Source organism: Hemiscyllium ocellatum, chromosome 4, assembly GCF_020745735.1.
Source record: "Hemiscyllium ocellatum isolate sHemOce1 chromosome 4, sHemOce1.pat.X.cur, whole genome shotgun sequence".
Classification (NCBI taxonomy): Eukaryota; Metazoa; Chordata; class Chondrichthyes; order Orectolobiformes; family Hemiscylliidae; genus Hemiscyllium; species Hemiscyllium ocellatum.
Genome location: NC_083404.1, coordinates 15,742,018 through 15,757,684, shown reverse-complemented (window position 1 = coordinate 15,757,684; position 15,667 = coordinate 15,742,018). Strand labels below are relative to the sequence as shown.

General features: G+C 41.5%; 1 protein-coding gene across 1 annotated transcript in view; it reads right to left on the bottom strand.

Annotated features, from left to right (window-relative positions):
* The window catches only part of LOC132815300 (polyamine-modulated factor 1-binding protein 1-like), a 318,458-nt gene that overhangs the window by 18,911 nt on the left and 283,880 nt on the right, over positions 1-15,667 (bottom strand). Inside the window, exon 22 of the mRNA XM_060824144.1 lies at positions 5,112-5,214. Coding sequence (XP_060680127.1) covers positions 5,112-5,214 — 103 coding nt within the window. The remainder of the gene's footprint in view (positions 1-5,111; positions 5,215-15,667) is intronic.

Here is a 15,667-nt window from a genome sequence, read left to right as displayed (position 1 = left end):
AATGTGGCCTAACCAAAGTCCTGTACAACTGCAACATCACTTCACGACTCTTGAATTCAATCCCTCTGCTAATGAACGCTAATACACCATAGGCCTTCTTACAAGCTCTATCCACCTGAGTGGCAACTTTCAAAGATCTATGTACATAGACCCCAAGATCCCTCTGTTCCTCCACCTGACTAAGAACTCTACCGTTAACCCTGTATTCCGCATTCTTATTTGTTCTTCCAAAATGGACAACCTCACACTTGGCAGGGTTGAACTCCATCTGCCACTCCTCAGCCCAGCTCTGCATCATATCTAAGTCCCTTTGCAGCCGACAACAGCCCTCCTCACTGTCCACAACTCCACCAATCTTTGTATCATCTGCAAATTTACTGACCCACCCTTCGACTCCCTCATCCAAGTCATTAATAAAAATTACAAACAGCAGAGGACCCAGAACTGATCCCTGCGGAACTCCACTTGTAACTGGGCTCCAGGCTGAATATTTACCATCTACCACCACTCTCTGACTTCGACCGGTTAGCCAGTTTTCAATCCAATTGGCCAATTTTCCCTCTATCCCATGCCTCCTGACTTTCCGCATAAGCCTACCATGGGGAACCTTATCAAATGCCTTACTAAAATCCATGTACACTATATCCACTGCTCTACCCTCATCCACATGCTTGGACACCTCCTCAAAGAATTCAATAAGACTTGTAAGGCAAGACCTACCCTTCACAAATCCGTGCTGGCTGTCCCTAATCAAGCAGTGTCTTTCCAGATACTCATAAATCCTATCCCTCAGTACCCTTTCCATTACTTTGCCTACCACAGAAGTAAGACTAACTGGCCTGTAATTCCTGGGGTTATCCCTATTCCCTTTTTTGAACAGGGGCACAACATTCGCTACTCTCCAGTCCCCTGGTACCACCCCCGTTGACAGTGAAGACGAAAAGATCATTGCCAACGGTACTGCAATTTCCTCTCTTGCTTCCCACATAATCCTAGGGTATATCCCGTCAGGCCCGGGGGACTTGTCTATCCTCAAGTTGTTCAAAATGTCCAACACATCTTCCTTCCTAACAAGTATCTCTTCTAGCTTACCAGTCCGTTTCACACTCTCCTCTTCAACAATACGGTCCCTCTCGTTCGTAAATACTGAAGAAAAGTACTCGTTCAAGATCTCTCCTATCTCTTCCGACTCAATACACAATCTCCCACTACTGTCCTTGATCGGACCTACCCTCGTTCTCGTCATTCTCATGTTTCTCACATACGCATAAAATGCCTTGGGGTTATCCTTGATCCTATCCGCCAAGGATTTTTCATGCCCTCTCTTAGCTCTCCTAATACCTTTCTTCAGGTCCCTTCTGGCTATCCTGTATCCCTCCACTGCTCTGTCTGAACCCTGTTTCCTCAACCTTATGTAAGCCTCCTTCTTCCTCTTTACTAGACATTCAACCTCCCTCGTCAACCAAGGCTCCCTCACACGACCATTTCTTTCCTGCCTGATAGGTACATACATATCAAGGACGCGTCGTATCTGCTCCTTGAAAAAGTTCCACATTTCCACCACATCCTTCCCTGACAGCCTATGCTTCCAACTTATGCTCCTCAAATCCTGTCTTACAGCATCGTAATTTCCCTTCCCCCAATTGTAAAATCTACCCTGTTGTGCGCACCTACCTCTCTCCATATCCAAGGTGAAAGTCACAGAATTGTGGTCACCATCACCAAAATGTTCACCCACTAACAAGCCCATCACTTGTCCCGGTTCATTACCGAGTACCAAATCCAATATGGCCTCCCCTCTGGTTGGACAATCTACATACTGAGTTAGAAAAGCTTCCTGGACACACTGCACAAACACCACCCCATCCAATCTACTTGATCTAAAGAGCTTCCAATCAATATTTGGGAAGTTGAAGTCGCCCATGACTACGACCCTGTGGCTTCTGCACCTTTCCAAAATCTGTTTCCCAATCTGTTCCTCCACATCTCCGCTGCTATTGGGGGGCCTATAGTAAACACCCAACAAGGTGACTGCACCTTTCCTATTTCTGACTTCAGCCCATTCTACCTCCAAAGGCAGATCCCCCTCAAACTTCCTTTCTGCAGCCATTATACCATTTCTAATTAGCAATGCCACCCCCCCTCCTTTTTTACCACCCTCCCTAATCGGGGATATTGTGGGATTACTTATACCAAACAGACTACCTTCTCAAAGAAAGTAGGGATGGACAATAAATGTTGGCTGCACCAGTGAAGCACATATCCCTTGAATGAATTAACAAAGAGCAGATCCCTGAAAAGACTCAAGAGTGTAGCAGTTTAATGCTGTAGTGACCTTTACTGCTACTTGGATCGGATTGTCTTTGGTGTCCCAGGCTCACTCAAAAAACGTTTAGGTGGCTGGAATGAAGTAACCAGCAAACCTGTTTGTTTTGGATAGAAGCTCATTTAAATATGTAAATCTGGCACTGTGTAGATGTAGGATAAGGTTTTGCACACAAATAGCCATGCAGTATCCTTCCCTATAATATGGCATCGTGATTGTGCACTGAGCATTTATTTCTGAAATATTAACACAACAATTTGTTGGTTTGGATCCTGTGTTTTGGTTTGATTTAGTAAAACTGTTTTACCAATCTTTCATTAATAAACACATGAGAATATAATAAAGAGCCCTGGGATGTGAGTGATCTGAGAGAACAAGGTCTAAATTTTTTTTTGTTCAAAGGAATCATGTTTATAGCTTTTGTTATGATCTGTCGTGAAATGCAAATAGTTCTAGGCCTGTTCAAATAGGTGGAATTTCCCTACCCTTTTATTATCAACCACATTGTAGACCGACATATTTGAATAACAAACATTTGAGACCTCAGCATTTCAGCATTCAGTGCAGTTACTGCATACAATACAGGATGAATTCCATACTAACCCAAACAAGACCTTGCTGGATTATATACAGATATGCAAAGTGAATGTGCACCCTCCCCACACAGTCTACTGCCACTTATACCCTCTCTCCCCACGCAAGCACCCTTCTGTTCCCACTCTATACTCAGTATGCCCATTTTCCTCCCACCCAGGTAGGCCCCCACTCATTCATGTACTAGTTTGGTCTCCCTCCTCTCCACCCCTTCAGGATTTCTCTAATCTGCCTGACTTCCACTTCTTGTTGCTGCTATTTCCCCTATCAGAAATCTAAACCAAGCCCTGTCTAGTGCAACAAGTGCTGAACTTGGAAGAAAACCTGTGATTGTTGAAGTTGATAAAGCAAGTGTGGGAAACACAAAACCTGTGATGGTGAGAGAGACAGAACATACCCTTCAATGCCAACTTTGCAGTCATATCCCACTCCCAAATGAAATTTCTTCAGAGCCTCCTATTAGATCCTAATGCCTGATTATACATTTAAAACGACAGAACATTCTCATCCTGGCCGAGTGATACAATCAGATAATCCTTAGGTAGTACAATTATTTTCCTAGATATTGGCAAAAAAGAATGTATTTGGAATCATAGGATATGTGAAAACTACTTATGGGAATAACCAGAAACACAAATTGAGAAATATGTAAGATAAGAATATAAAAATATTGTTTATCAATCTTGATAACATCTGGGGAATTCTTTTGGTTTTGGTTCATCAAGTTTTGCACTGACACCTGACAACAACCTAAGCTCATACTCCATTGTAGTTCTGAGGGGCTATTAGTTTATTACAGTTTCACCATGTGGATGAGTTGTTAAATCATTGTCCCGTCTGTTTTTTCCAATTGACAGTAGAACAATCATGTGTGCTGAGATATGCGTTTAAGAGGGATTTGTTTGCCTTGTTTCTCTTGAAAAGGCATTTTGTAAATCTGGTGCTAATGTGTTTGATCCATGGAAAGCAGAGTAAATAGCTTTGGGTTTTTTTTTCAAAAGGTAAACAAAATAAGCACGAGTAGATACAGTCAGGCTCATACATGATTTTAGTTTTTGTTTTCAGTTGTTGAAGGTGGGGGTTTTGGAGTGGAAGCTGCCAGATAAGCTCTCTCTCAGCTGCAAAAGTTTGAGTGCCCCCTCTGCTGCTAAATTCCTTGTCGGTGTTCCTGCTCCTGGACTAAAGGGGATAGTATGAGAACGAATCTGTTTTGTTGAATCTGCCTTCGCCAAGGGTGTGTTTATGGGAGTTGCTGTATTGGAACAGTTGATAAGTAGTAGCTAAAACATATATTATTTTGTAAGTATTTCAATACAGTTAAAGTTACACCAATTCTTCTTTTTTCATTGCATTTTAGCTGTGGTGTAAGAAAAAAATGTGTTTTGCTTAAAGCCTAGTAGTTTGACCAATTAAATCTGTCTACACTTGCCTTTAAATAAGATAAAAAGTAGGGTCTAGATTATCTCCTTCATTTATTTGTGGGGGTTTGGTCTGGTCCATAACATGAGATATTTGGAAGTATCAAATCAAAAGAACTGCAGATGCTGTAAATCAGAAACAAGAATAGAAATTAACTAATTCTGATTTCTCTCTGCAGATGCTGCCAGACCTGCTGAGCTTTTCTAGCAATTTGTTTTTTTTCTTAATTTAGACTATTATTGTCTCAAAATGTCCACACATCTTTCTGAGCGCAGAGTGGCTGGATGCTATAAGAACTTTTTAGATGCTTGTCTTTGATGATCAACGGGCCAGTACCAGTTTGAAAACTACTTTCATCCAGCTAACTCACCTCTTCAGTATATTGTGTTTAAAAACACCAGAAACCCAAAAATGCATCCTTCATGGAGTTGGTGTTTGGTAATCTTCACTGGATTTGCCAGCACCAGCAATAAATATATCACTACTTATATTAACTAAAATCAGACATTTATGCACTTAAATATGAAACAGACTTATTAGAAAGAAGCTTACTTTGATTAACGCTATCAGATTTGCACATCATAGATACACACAAATGAAATGGCAGTTTCAAAGCTGTTTTTTAAAATCTTTACAAGATATTCAACTCTAAAGTTACAAATAAACTCTCAGTTCTTAAAGAGAAAAGAAAATTTTCATATAGAGAATAAGCAGTAATATTGAACATTCAATTCGTTCTCATGCTTAAGGTGAAAATGTTAATGTATTATACCTGTTCGTTCAACAGCTGTATTGACTCAATATTGGTTTTCAATTTGTTGTGCATGTCTTCAATAGTTGCAAGTTTCTTGGCTATAAGACTCTCATGTTCATGCCTAAATGCAAAAGGTAGAGAAACAATTCACTGTCTTTTGTGAATAAAGCACATCAGGGGCTGTATTTTCTTCATAGTTGTTTATACTGAAAGAATGTTTTTGAAAATATGATTTATTGCCTATTCTACAAAGACTGGCAGCAAAACTGCCTGCTCTAGGCTATTGGGTTTCTTACAGGTTAATAGAAATCATCTCTTAGCTTATTATTTATCATCACTCCATTTTCTGCAGGAGGGTGGAGCACAGGATTTTCTTGTCTCTGAGGATCTAACTAATGTAACTGTTGAATGATTAAGACAAAGAAACACTGCTGTTCTCAATTACTGTTTATAGGAATAGAACAGTGCCTTTGTATGTTGAGACGTATGAAAACTATTGAAAACATTTTCAGTTTCCTAAGCAGACATACTAAACAAATAAAAACAGAAAACACTGTATACCCTGAGGATCTCAAGTATGTGCACCTAGTACTCAGAAAAACTAAATCAATGGATAGTACAAATTGATGGACATGATCTTACAACCATTACAGAGATATGGTTATGATGAGATCAAAGTTGGGAATTAAATATTCAGGAGAATGCGACTTTTTGAAAGGACAGAAAGAAAGGAAAGGCTGCTGAGGTAGTTTTGTTGTTCCAGGATGGAATAGGTAAGACGGCAAGAAGCCATATGGTAGAAGTAAGAAATAAAAAAGGGGGAAAAGAGACTAGGAGGAGTGGATTAAATACCCTCTAATAGTAACCAGTGGGAAACAGAAAAAGTCAGTAAATAATGAAGGCGTGTAGCAAAGAAATTATGTTATCATGAGTGACTCTGATCTTCATGTAGATTAGTACAGTCAGATTGGCAGAGGTGATCATGAGATAAAACTCAGGGTGCAGTCAGGACAGTTTCATAGAACAATGTGTTAAGATCACAACACCATAAGAAATAGGAACAGAAGTAGGCTATTCAGCCCCTTGAGCCCTCTCCACCATTCATTAGGATCATTATTGATCTGACATTCCTCAGGACCACTTTCTTGCCTTTTTCCTGTAACCCCTGATTCCTAGATCGAGAATCTACCTATCTATTACAGTCTTAAATAAGCAGATGACCTCTGCCCCTATTGTAGGAAAGGGAATAAGTAAACTATGGTTAACCAGCAAAGTTAAGGTAAGTATCAAATTGAAAGAAAAAAAACATACAATTTGGCAAAAGTTATTTGTAGGTAAACAGGCAGAAGGCTGAGAGAACACAGCAAACCAGGCAGCAGCAGGAAGTGGATAGGTCCATTAGCTGTAACCTTTCTTCAGGACTGGGGATGGGTGTAAGGGGAGCTGCAGATAAAGGTTGGTGAGGTGGGGATAGGTGGAGACAGGTAGAGGGTACGGCCTTGCGGTTGAGAGAAGGGATGAATCCAGTAAACAGCTGAGAGGAGTGTAAGGGAGGGGGAGGGGCTCGGAAGGGAGGTTATTTGAAATTGAAGAACTCAATGTTGGGTCCTCTGGGCTGTAGGCTGCCCAGGCAGAAGATGAGGTGTTGTTTCTCCAATTTGTGGTTTGGTTTGTTGTGACAATGGAGGAGGCCAAGGATGGTCATGTCAGAAAGGGAGTGGGAAGGGGAATTAAAATGCGGTGACTGGGAGGTCTGGTCAGTCCCTGTGGGTTCGGCTGAGATGCTCGGTGAAACGTTCCCTTAGTTTACGTTTGGTCTCCCCGATGTAGAGAAGACCACCTTGGAGCACTGGATGGAGTAAACTAGGTTGACGAGAGGCAGGTAAACCTCTGTCTCACCTAGAAGGACTGTTTTGGACCCTGGATGGAGGTGAGGGATGTGGTGTGCTGGCAGTTTTGCATCTTTTTTGGTTGCAAGGGAAGGTACCTGGGGGTTCAGGGGGTGGGGGTTGTCGGAGATAGTGGTGCAAACCAAGGATTGGCAAAGGGAATGGTCCTTGCGGAAGGCAGAGAGGGGTGGGGAGGGGAAGATGTCCTTGGAGGTCGGGTGGTTTTGGAGTTAAGTATTTAAGGATGATGGGTTGGTTGCGGAGACTGTTGGGGTGGTAGGTGAGGATAAGGGCGACTCTGTCTTTACTGGATTGGTGGGACGATTAGAGCAGTGTAACTGGGAATGGAGGTGATGCAGTGGAGGGCTGTTTGGATGACAGGGGGAGAAAGCACATTGTTTGAAATAGATGCACACTTGGGATGCTTCGGAGTATCGGTGAAATGTTCCCTTAGTTTACATTTGGTCTCCTCATTGTACATTCCCCATTTTAATTCTCTTTCCAACCCACTTTCTGACATGACCATCTTTAGCCTCCTCCATTGTCACAACATGATGGCTCAGTGGTTAGCACTGTAGCCTCACACCTTCAGTGACCTGGGTTCAATTCCAGCCTTGGGAGACTGTCTGTGTGGAGTTTGCACATTTTCTCCGTGTCTGCCCGGCTTTCCTCTGGGTGGTCTGGTTTCCTCCCACAATCCACAATGTGCAGGTCAGATAAATTGCCCATAGTGTTAGGTGCATTAGTCAGAGGGAAATGGGTTTGGGTGGATTGCTCTTTGGAGGGTTGGTATGGAATTGTTGGGCTGAAAGGCCTGTTTCCACACTGTAGGGAATCTAATCTAAAAACACCTTATCTTCTGCCTGGGCAGACTACAGCCCAAAGGACTCAACATTGAGTTCTCCAATTTCAAATTACTTCCTTCCCCCTCCCTTCCATTCGTCTCAGCCAACTATCGGATTGATCCCTCCCACCAACCAACCAGGTCATATCCCCTACCTGTTTCCACCGATCCCCAACTTACCACCCTGTTCCCCCACCCCTCTTATCTGCAGCTCCCCCCAACACCCACCCCAAGTCCTAAAGAAGGGTTACACCCGAAACGTCGACTTCTCCACCTGATGCTGCCTGGCTTGCTGTTTTCTCCCAGCATCTTACTTGTCTACCTTGGTTTCCAGCATCTGTGGGTTTTTTTTGTCTCTAACGAAGATTAGTCGTAAACCAGAGGATTGTACAAGTTTTAAAAACCAACAAATGATAACCAACAAAAGATGGAGAAGATCAACTTTGAAGCTAAACATGCAAACAATTTTATGGCAGACAGCTATAGTTAAGTTTGCAGGATGACACAAAATTAGGTAAACCAGAGTTGAGTGATGAAGTCTCCACCAGGACATCTCCTCAATACATTAATTAAAAATCACACAACACCAGGTTATAGTCCAACAGGTTTATTTGGAAGCACTAGCTTTTGGAGCACTGCTCCTTCTTCAGCAACCTTATGAAGGCGCAGTGATTTTTAACTTTGTCCACCCCGGTCCAACACCAGCACATCAACACCACACCATCAATATATTAAGGTTGACACAAAAATAAGTGGGAAGGCAAGTGGTGAGGATGAGCATGTAGAGGGTTATGGACAGGTTAAGCGAGTTAGATTCACAGAGGTATACGACATGGACAAGAACCTTCGGCCTAACTTGTCCATGCTTGCCAGGTTTCCTAAACTGAACTGAATGGCAGATGTGACATAATGTGGAAAACTGTGAAGTTATACATTTTGGCAGGAAGAATAGTGGAGTGGAATATTATTTAAATAACTGCCAGATATATTCAAGGCTGAGATGTACAGATATATAATCAGTAAAGGGATCAAAAGGGCTATAACGAAAAGGCAGACAAGTAGAATTGAGGGTTATGAAATGAGCCATGATCTTGTTGAATGGCAGAGCAGACTTGAAACGTTGAGTGGCCTAATTGAGCTCCTGCATCTTTTGGAAAAGCAGAGTTACAGGCTGGACGTTGTGCAATGAAACAATAAGTTTCCTATCATCGTTCAAAGATGTGAAGACCTGATGAATTGGCAATGCAAAATTGCCCATAGTGTTCAGGGATGTGCAAGTGAGGTGGGTTAGCCACTGGAAATGCAGGGTTAAGGGGATAGGGTAGAGAGATCCAAGATGGCGGCGACTCAGCAAGTCTGAGTCTACAGAGCCCTTCCCAAAACCTGGGAAAAGTGGGTTTCCTGCCCCCACCACACTTGCCAAACCACCCAAAAAATTTCTTTAATCTTAATTAGCTGCTGAATATTATATTTAAACAGTCTAATACTGAGTGGATAATGAGTAAATCAAAGGGACCCCGCAGCTCTCAGAAAACAAAGACCCCTCCCCCACCCTCCTCTCCTCCTCCGGCTGCAGCTGATGTAAAAACAGGCCTTGAAGAGATGATCGCCAGGCTGGAAACGACACTCGTCAATTTCATCGCAGAATCCAGACAGAGATGGAATGCATTCGAAGAAAAGTTACAAAAGCACAGCCAGGCTCTCGAGGAATTACAGGGCCGAGTGGAGGGGGCGGAGCTAAAGGCCACGACCTCCGAGGCTGCAGCACAAACAGCTGCAGAACAGGTGCGAGCTCTGGAGCAGAGAGTCTGGGCCTTTGAAATCTACATGGATGACCTGGATAATAGAAATCGGAGAAAGAATATCCGTCTTCTGGGCCTCCCTGAACAAGAAGAGAAGGGACAGTTAGCAGTATTTCTGGAGCCATGGTTGCCCCAGCTTTTAAACCTGGGGGCTGAAACTGACCGGGTAAGGGTGGAGTGGGCCTACCGGGTCGCAGTACGCGGATCTGGCCCAAACCAGCGCCCACGCCCGGTCCTGTTCCGGCTGCAGAGTTATAGGGAGAGGCAGATACTCCTGGATGCCTCCAGAAAGCTTGGAAAGGATCCTAAAGCTATGATTCATGAAGGATCCAAGATTATGTTATTTCAGGACTTCTCCCCGGCTTTGGCACGAAGAAGGAAGGCATTTGATGAGGTGAAGAAATGTTTAAGGGACTTAGATATTCAATACACCTTACGCTACCCAGCGACGTTATGCTTTACCCACGAAGGATCCGAGTATAATTTTAGATCATCGGAAGAGGCCAAGAAACTTTTAGACTCTGTTAAATAAATCGTAAGAGACAATTTATGTTGGCTTGCCTCTCCCACACTCCGTGGGGAGAAATGGATACTTTATTCTACTTTACTTTTGCCTCTGGGAGCGGGGTTGTCTTCCTTGCTATGTTATTATACTTAACTGTAATCTGTTGGAGTTGTAATTTTATAGTTATGTGTGTTTGTACGTGGCATTGATGCTAGCAGATATACTCAGGTATGGGTGGGGAGGGGTGGGGGTGCGGAGCTCACTGTTAACTCTAGCTCGGTATTATATCTAAATCCTATTAAGGAGCGCCCGGGTCGAGGGTGGGACACTGTTTGGGAGAGGATATGGTGGAACGTTGGAAAGGTAGTAAGGCCCCCTGAGAACAAGGGGGAAGATCTCCATTCAAACATGTTTAATTTTTTTTTTGTTCTTATTGTTTGGAAATAACTTCCTTTTTATCATACTGTTATGAGTGTATTAGAGAACATTTTCTCTTATTTGAAGGATGTAAGCGACTCAACTATACACTCTGGATGATTGTGGATTAGTTGAATTTTGATGATTATATATTTAAGATCTATTTTTATATTAATGTTTGTGCTTGAAAATTCTGCTTATTTTTGTAAATTTGTCAAAATGTTAAATTCCCAATAAAAATATCTATTAAAAAAAAAGGGGATAGGGTAGAGGGTGGACCTGGATGGGATGCTGTTTCGACAGTCAGTGTGGACTTGATCGACCAAAGACCTACTTCCACAATATAGAGATTCTATGATTGTATGAAAAGTTGACTGTACAAAGTAGTTGCAGAACTGCAACGGAGACCAGTATTGTCTGTGAGGGAGGCCTGAATCAATTAAGTAGCTGTCAAGTACTTCAGTGACAGTGTCAGGCCTCCCACACAATCATGTGTCTAGCATGGCACTAATTTCACCCCAAAAACCTTCTGGTGAGGTCAGAAGTTCTCCAATGCCAGTAGTTTTGCTGGAATCTAGTAATGCACTGAGGTCCACTTCTGGGATCAAAGGCAGATTCTAGGATACAATTGAATGAGGGTGGGGCAAGGAGTTGGAGGATCAGTGTCACCAAGTGATAGGGAGGGTAGCTTTCAGCTCCTTTTCCTTCCTGATGCCAGATGCACCCATCAGACATATTGTGAGAGAATCCCCATATCTCAAGAGCTATGAAAAATATGTTCAATTTCCATTAAATTCTTGAGCCTCCATTAAACTTTGCTGGGCTCATGACATCAAGTGACTTATTACTGAACATAATTGCCTTTGCGTGACTGGCATTGGCACTTTCCACCTGCAAATTAATGATGCCAATTTTCATGATGCTAGGAATCTAATGTGGGTATCCCTGCCTGATTTTCATGACCTCCTTGCCCCTAACCCCTGCCTTTATTTCCACATTGGCAGCTTTCACTGAAAACAACATTTCAGATCATCACCTTTTATCAGAACAATTTTTGTGCCTTCCTCTCTTCGCAGAGGCATTTTCCTTTTTATTGCAGATATCCACCATTTGCAGTATTTTGCTTTAGTAATACTGAAACAGAAGTTGCCTTGTTTCTTCAATTTTTTCACATTGAGTTCAAGTATCATGATTCATTTTACCAAGTTAACAAAATGAAAGCAACAACATTAACTGCTCTTTTTACACATGTTCTTGACGTGTAATGACACACCTTGAAGTGTTTTAAAAAGGATAAAAAAGCAGTGGACATTGACCAATGGATAAGAAATGAAAATTGTGATTATTGGGATACAGGACACTAGGCACAGTTGAAGTGGAGCACTTTGAAAATATGGAAGACAATGGTGAAGGTGTTCAAGCAGGCACAACATTTCATAAAGGAAGAGTGAAGTGGCCAAATGCACGATGTGGGGGGAATAAGGAACAAAGTGAAAGTGATGAAATAGTCTCAGTTCCAGAATATTTCTGAAACTTTATTGTGCTTTTACTGCATTTTATTCAAAGTTTTAATCGTCTTGGCTGAATAATCCACACTTTTACATATATTTTCCCTTCCAAATATCATTTCCATTAATTACAATGACTTTTGGCTTTCAAATTGCGGCACACAAAGTGCTGAGGGCATGATTTCATTTGAAGTTTCTAAATATGCTTCAAAATTAAGCTCAGAAAGAGGGTTTACTGAAATTATGTGGAGGAACTTCAATTCATAAGTTTGGATTGGTGCACTTCCCTCCTGATCAGGTAAGACCATGCCAGATGTCATTACCACCTCATTCAGTGCTTTAAATGACTCTCTGCAGGCATGGATGAATTACTCGCTGCTCTAACAAAATAGTTACATTAGCTTATAGACAAGCATTAAGAATAAACATTTTCACATATTCAAATAATACTTAATTGCTGTTAGAGCATAGAACAGTACAGCACAGGAGTAGGCCCTTTGGTCTCATGTGTTTGGGTTGATCATGATGCTATTTTAAATAACTATCTGCTTGCACATGGTCCCTATCCTTCTATTCCCAGCTTGTTCATGGATGTGTCTAAATAGGTGGTAAACTGTGAGATACAAGTATGTCTAGCTTCATCCTGAAAGGGATCAGCTACATAAAAGTCCATGACATTTCAAAGATGCTTTATTTTTAATACTGCTCGGAAAACGAAGGACTGTGAAAAAAGGATTTATTTCAGGCTTTAAGGAAGTACCTAGAGTGGTTTATTTTAAAGAGGTAATTGAGTGATCATTGTGGACACCTATGATCATTTTTTTTGAAACTGTTTTCTGTAAAACACAGAGTGGTGATAATTGCTTGTAGTACAGAATCACCGAATTCTTACAACATAGTGGGAGTGCATTTGGTCCGTTGTACCTGCATCATCTCCTCAAATGAGCAATGTTATTCAAAGCCAATCTTCTGTATTTTTTCAATATGCCCTTGCACAGTATTTCTATCCAATTAATGATTCAAAGCTCTCTTGAATTACTGTACACATCTGCTGTGGCAGTTTTGAAGAGTAACTGCCTTTGGGAGGTGCTTGTTTCATCTGGTTCAACTGAGTTGGAGGGAAGCTGTCTAAAAACAAACAACCAAACTGATCTGTCTCATTTCTGAAAAGGAAACCTTTCTGCATTCAAGGTGAATCTATTCATTCTTTTGAAAGCGAGATTGAAAAAGCTTTTCAAGATTACATTTCCTAGTCAAGCTGTATTTGTAACAGTTCTGGGTCAAACATGGATGCTTAGTGATTTGACCACACATGCCGGAAAACAAAAAGACTTTGGAACATTCCTCTCTCTATCCATTTGCCTTTAAGAATAAAAGTAAGTCATCATTGCCTTATCAGACTATGGGGCTTCTCTCTCATTCAAGAGTGATGATGACTGGTAGTAGTTTAACCTGAGGGTCACCATGTCTCCAGCGAGGGATAAAATTAGGAAAGAGAATCCTTCATGGTAACCTCAGCCAGTGCAGGAATTGAATTCAGTACTGCCCATTGCGACCCAATTGTCCAGCCAACTGAGCCAATGGACATCCCTTTCAAAAATAAACAAAAGTGGCCATAAGTTTGCTTTTTCAGAAAGCCAATCTCTTTCCTGAAGATAGTGTCTGCATGTCTGTGTATGTGTTTTGGAGATATTTAAAAGGATAACGATTAGTACTTCTATATAATTAATTATGCATGTTAACCAATTATACCATTTTTATTGAATAAGTTTTGTTTTAATTATAAAACTAACAATTGATTAAAAGAAACCTGGTTGACAGATCCTGTTGTTTACAAACTAATATGGAAAAGGTAGTTATTTGACTTTCTTGGTAACTGGAAAAAGTACTTTTATTTGTGTTGTGACCCATGCAGCAGTGGGATGAGAACGACTTCTCTAGCCTCGGTCTAGAAGTCAAATAATATGATCACATTTATTGTCACTGGAAATGACATCTTTGCCCTGTTCTAAGACTGCAGTTCTGGCTGCAGTAGGCACCGATTTCAGTTAGATCCCCAAAATTGAAGTACAGATGTTTTACTTATTATTGCAAGCTGAGGTTTGGGTAGGAATGTTACTTCTGAACACCCTGAGTTGACATGGCCTCCTGCTGACAGCCTTTCTCTCCCCCTTCATTCTCTTCTGATAATTTATGTTGCTCTGCTTAAGGACAGTTCGTTTTTGTAGTCATGGTGTCTTCCAGCATGAATGGTGTGTATGCAAGTAATTAGCTTGTACACAAGCCTTAAAGTCAGGAAAATATCCCCAAGCCCCTGCCATACCACTCTGTGTGCATTTGAAATTTGAAAGATCTAAGGATATCACAAAATACCTGTAGATATTTTCTGACCAACCTGTTCGGAGATGTTAAGACACACCTCTGGAACAGGTGAGATTTGGCTGAGAGATAGGGACACTACCAGTTCACTACAAGGGCCCTGCCACCAAACACTTGATTTGATTTGAATTATTATTGTCACTTGTACTGAAATATAATGAAAACTATTGTTTTGCCTGCTAATCAGACAAATCATATCTTACATCAGGGTATTAGAACAGGATGGAGGACATAGTGTTACAGTTACAGAGAAGATGCAGAGAAAGATCAACACGAGAGGTCTGTTCATCAGTCTGGTAACAGCAGGAAAGAAGCTATTCTTGAATCTGGTGATACTGTTTTCAAACTTTTATATCTTCTGTCCAATGGAAGAGGGTGGAAGAGAGTATAACCAGGAGGGGAGGGGTCTTTGATTATGTTGGCTGCTTTTCCGAGGCAGCAGGAAGTGTAGACAGAGTCAATGGAAGGAAGACTGGTTTCCGTGATGGACTGGGCTGTGTTCACAACTCCCTGTCATTTCTTGGGGTCTTGGGCAGAGCAGATGCCATACCAAGCTGTGATGCATCCAGATAGGATGCTTTCTACGGCGTATCTATAAAAATTGGTAAGAGTGATTGTGGACATGTCCAATTTCCTTAGCCTTCTGAAGAAACAGAGGCATTGATGTGCTTTCTTGATTGTAGCATCGATGTGGATGGACCAAGATAGATTGTTGATGATATTTACTCCTAGGAATTTGAAGTTTTTGACCACTTCCACCTCAACACCATTGGAACAGACAGGAACGTGTCCTCCACTCTGCTTCCTAAAATCGATAATCAGCTCCTTCATTTTGCTGACATTGACACCTGTACCATTTTAATCAACTTGTCAGACAGGTCACAACTCTCAACAGAGGCAGGTGGAACTTGAACCCGGATCTACTAGCCGAGAGGTAGCAACACTACCATTGTTCGAAAGAGCTCTTAGCTAAGCACATGTATAATTTCAGCAACACCAGAAGAAATAGACACTGACCTGTAAGCAATTAATGATTCCTTTAATTAGTACTGATCAGGGTTGCTTCGTGCTGCTTTTGGTGTTTCACCATGTGATTTCAAAAGGGTTGAGCTCTAAAATATCGACACGACATGCATACTGATTGATATCATGATCTGCCTGCTTTCTGTATTTTAGGCAGATTAAATGTATGTACACGTCGGTGCTTTCATCAAAATGGCAAATGGTGTA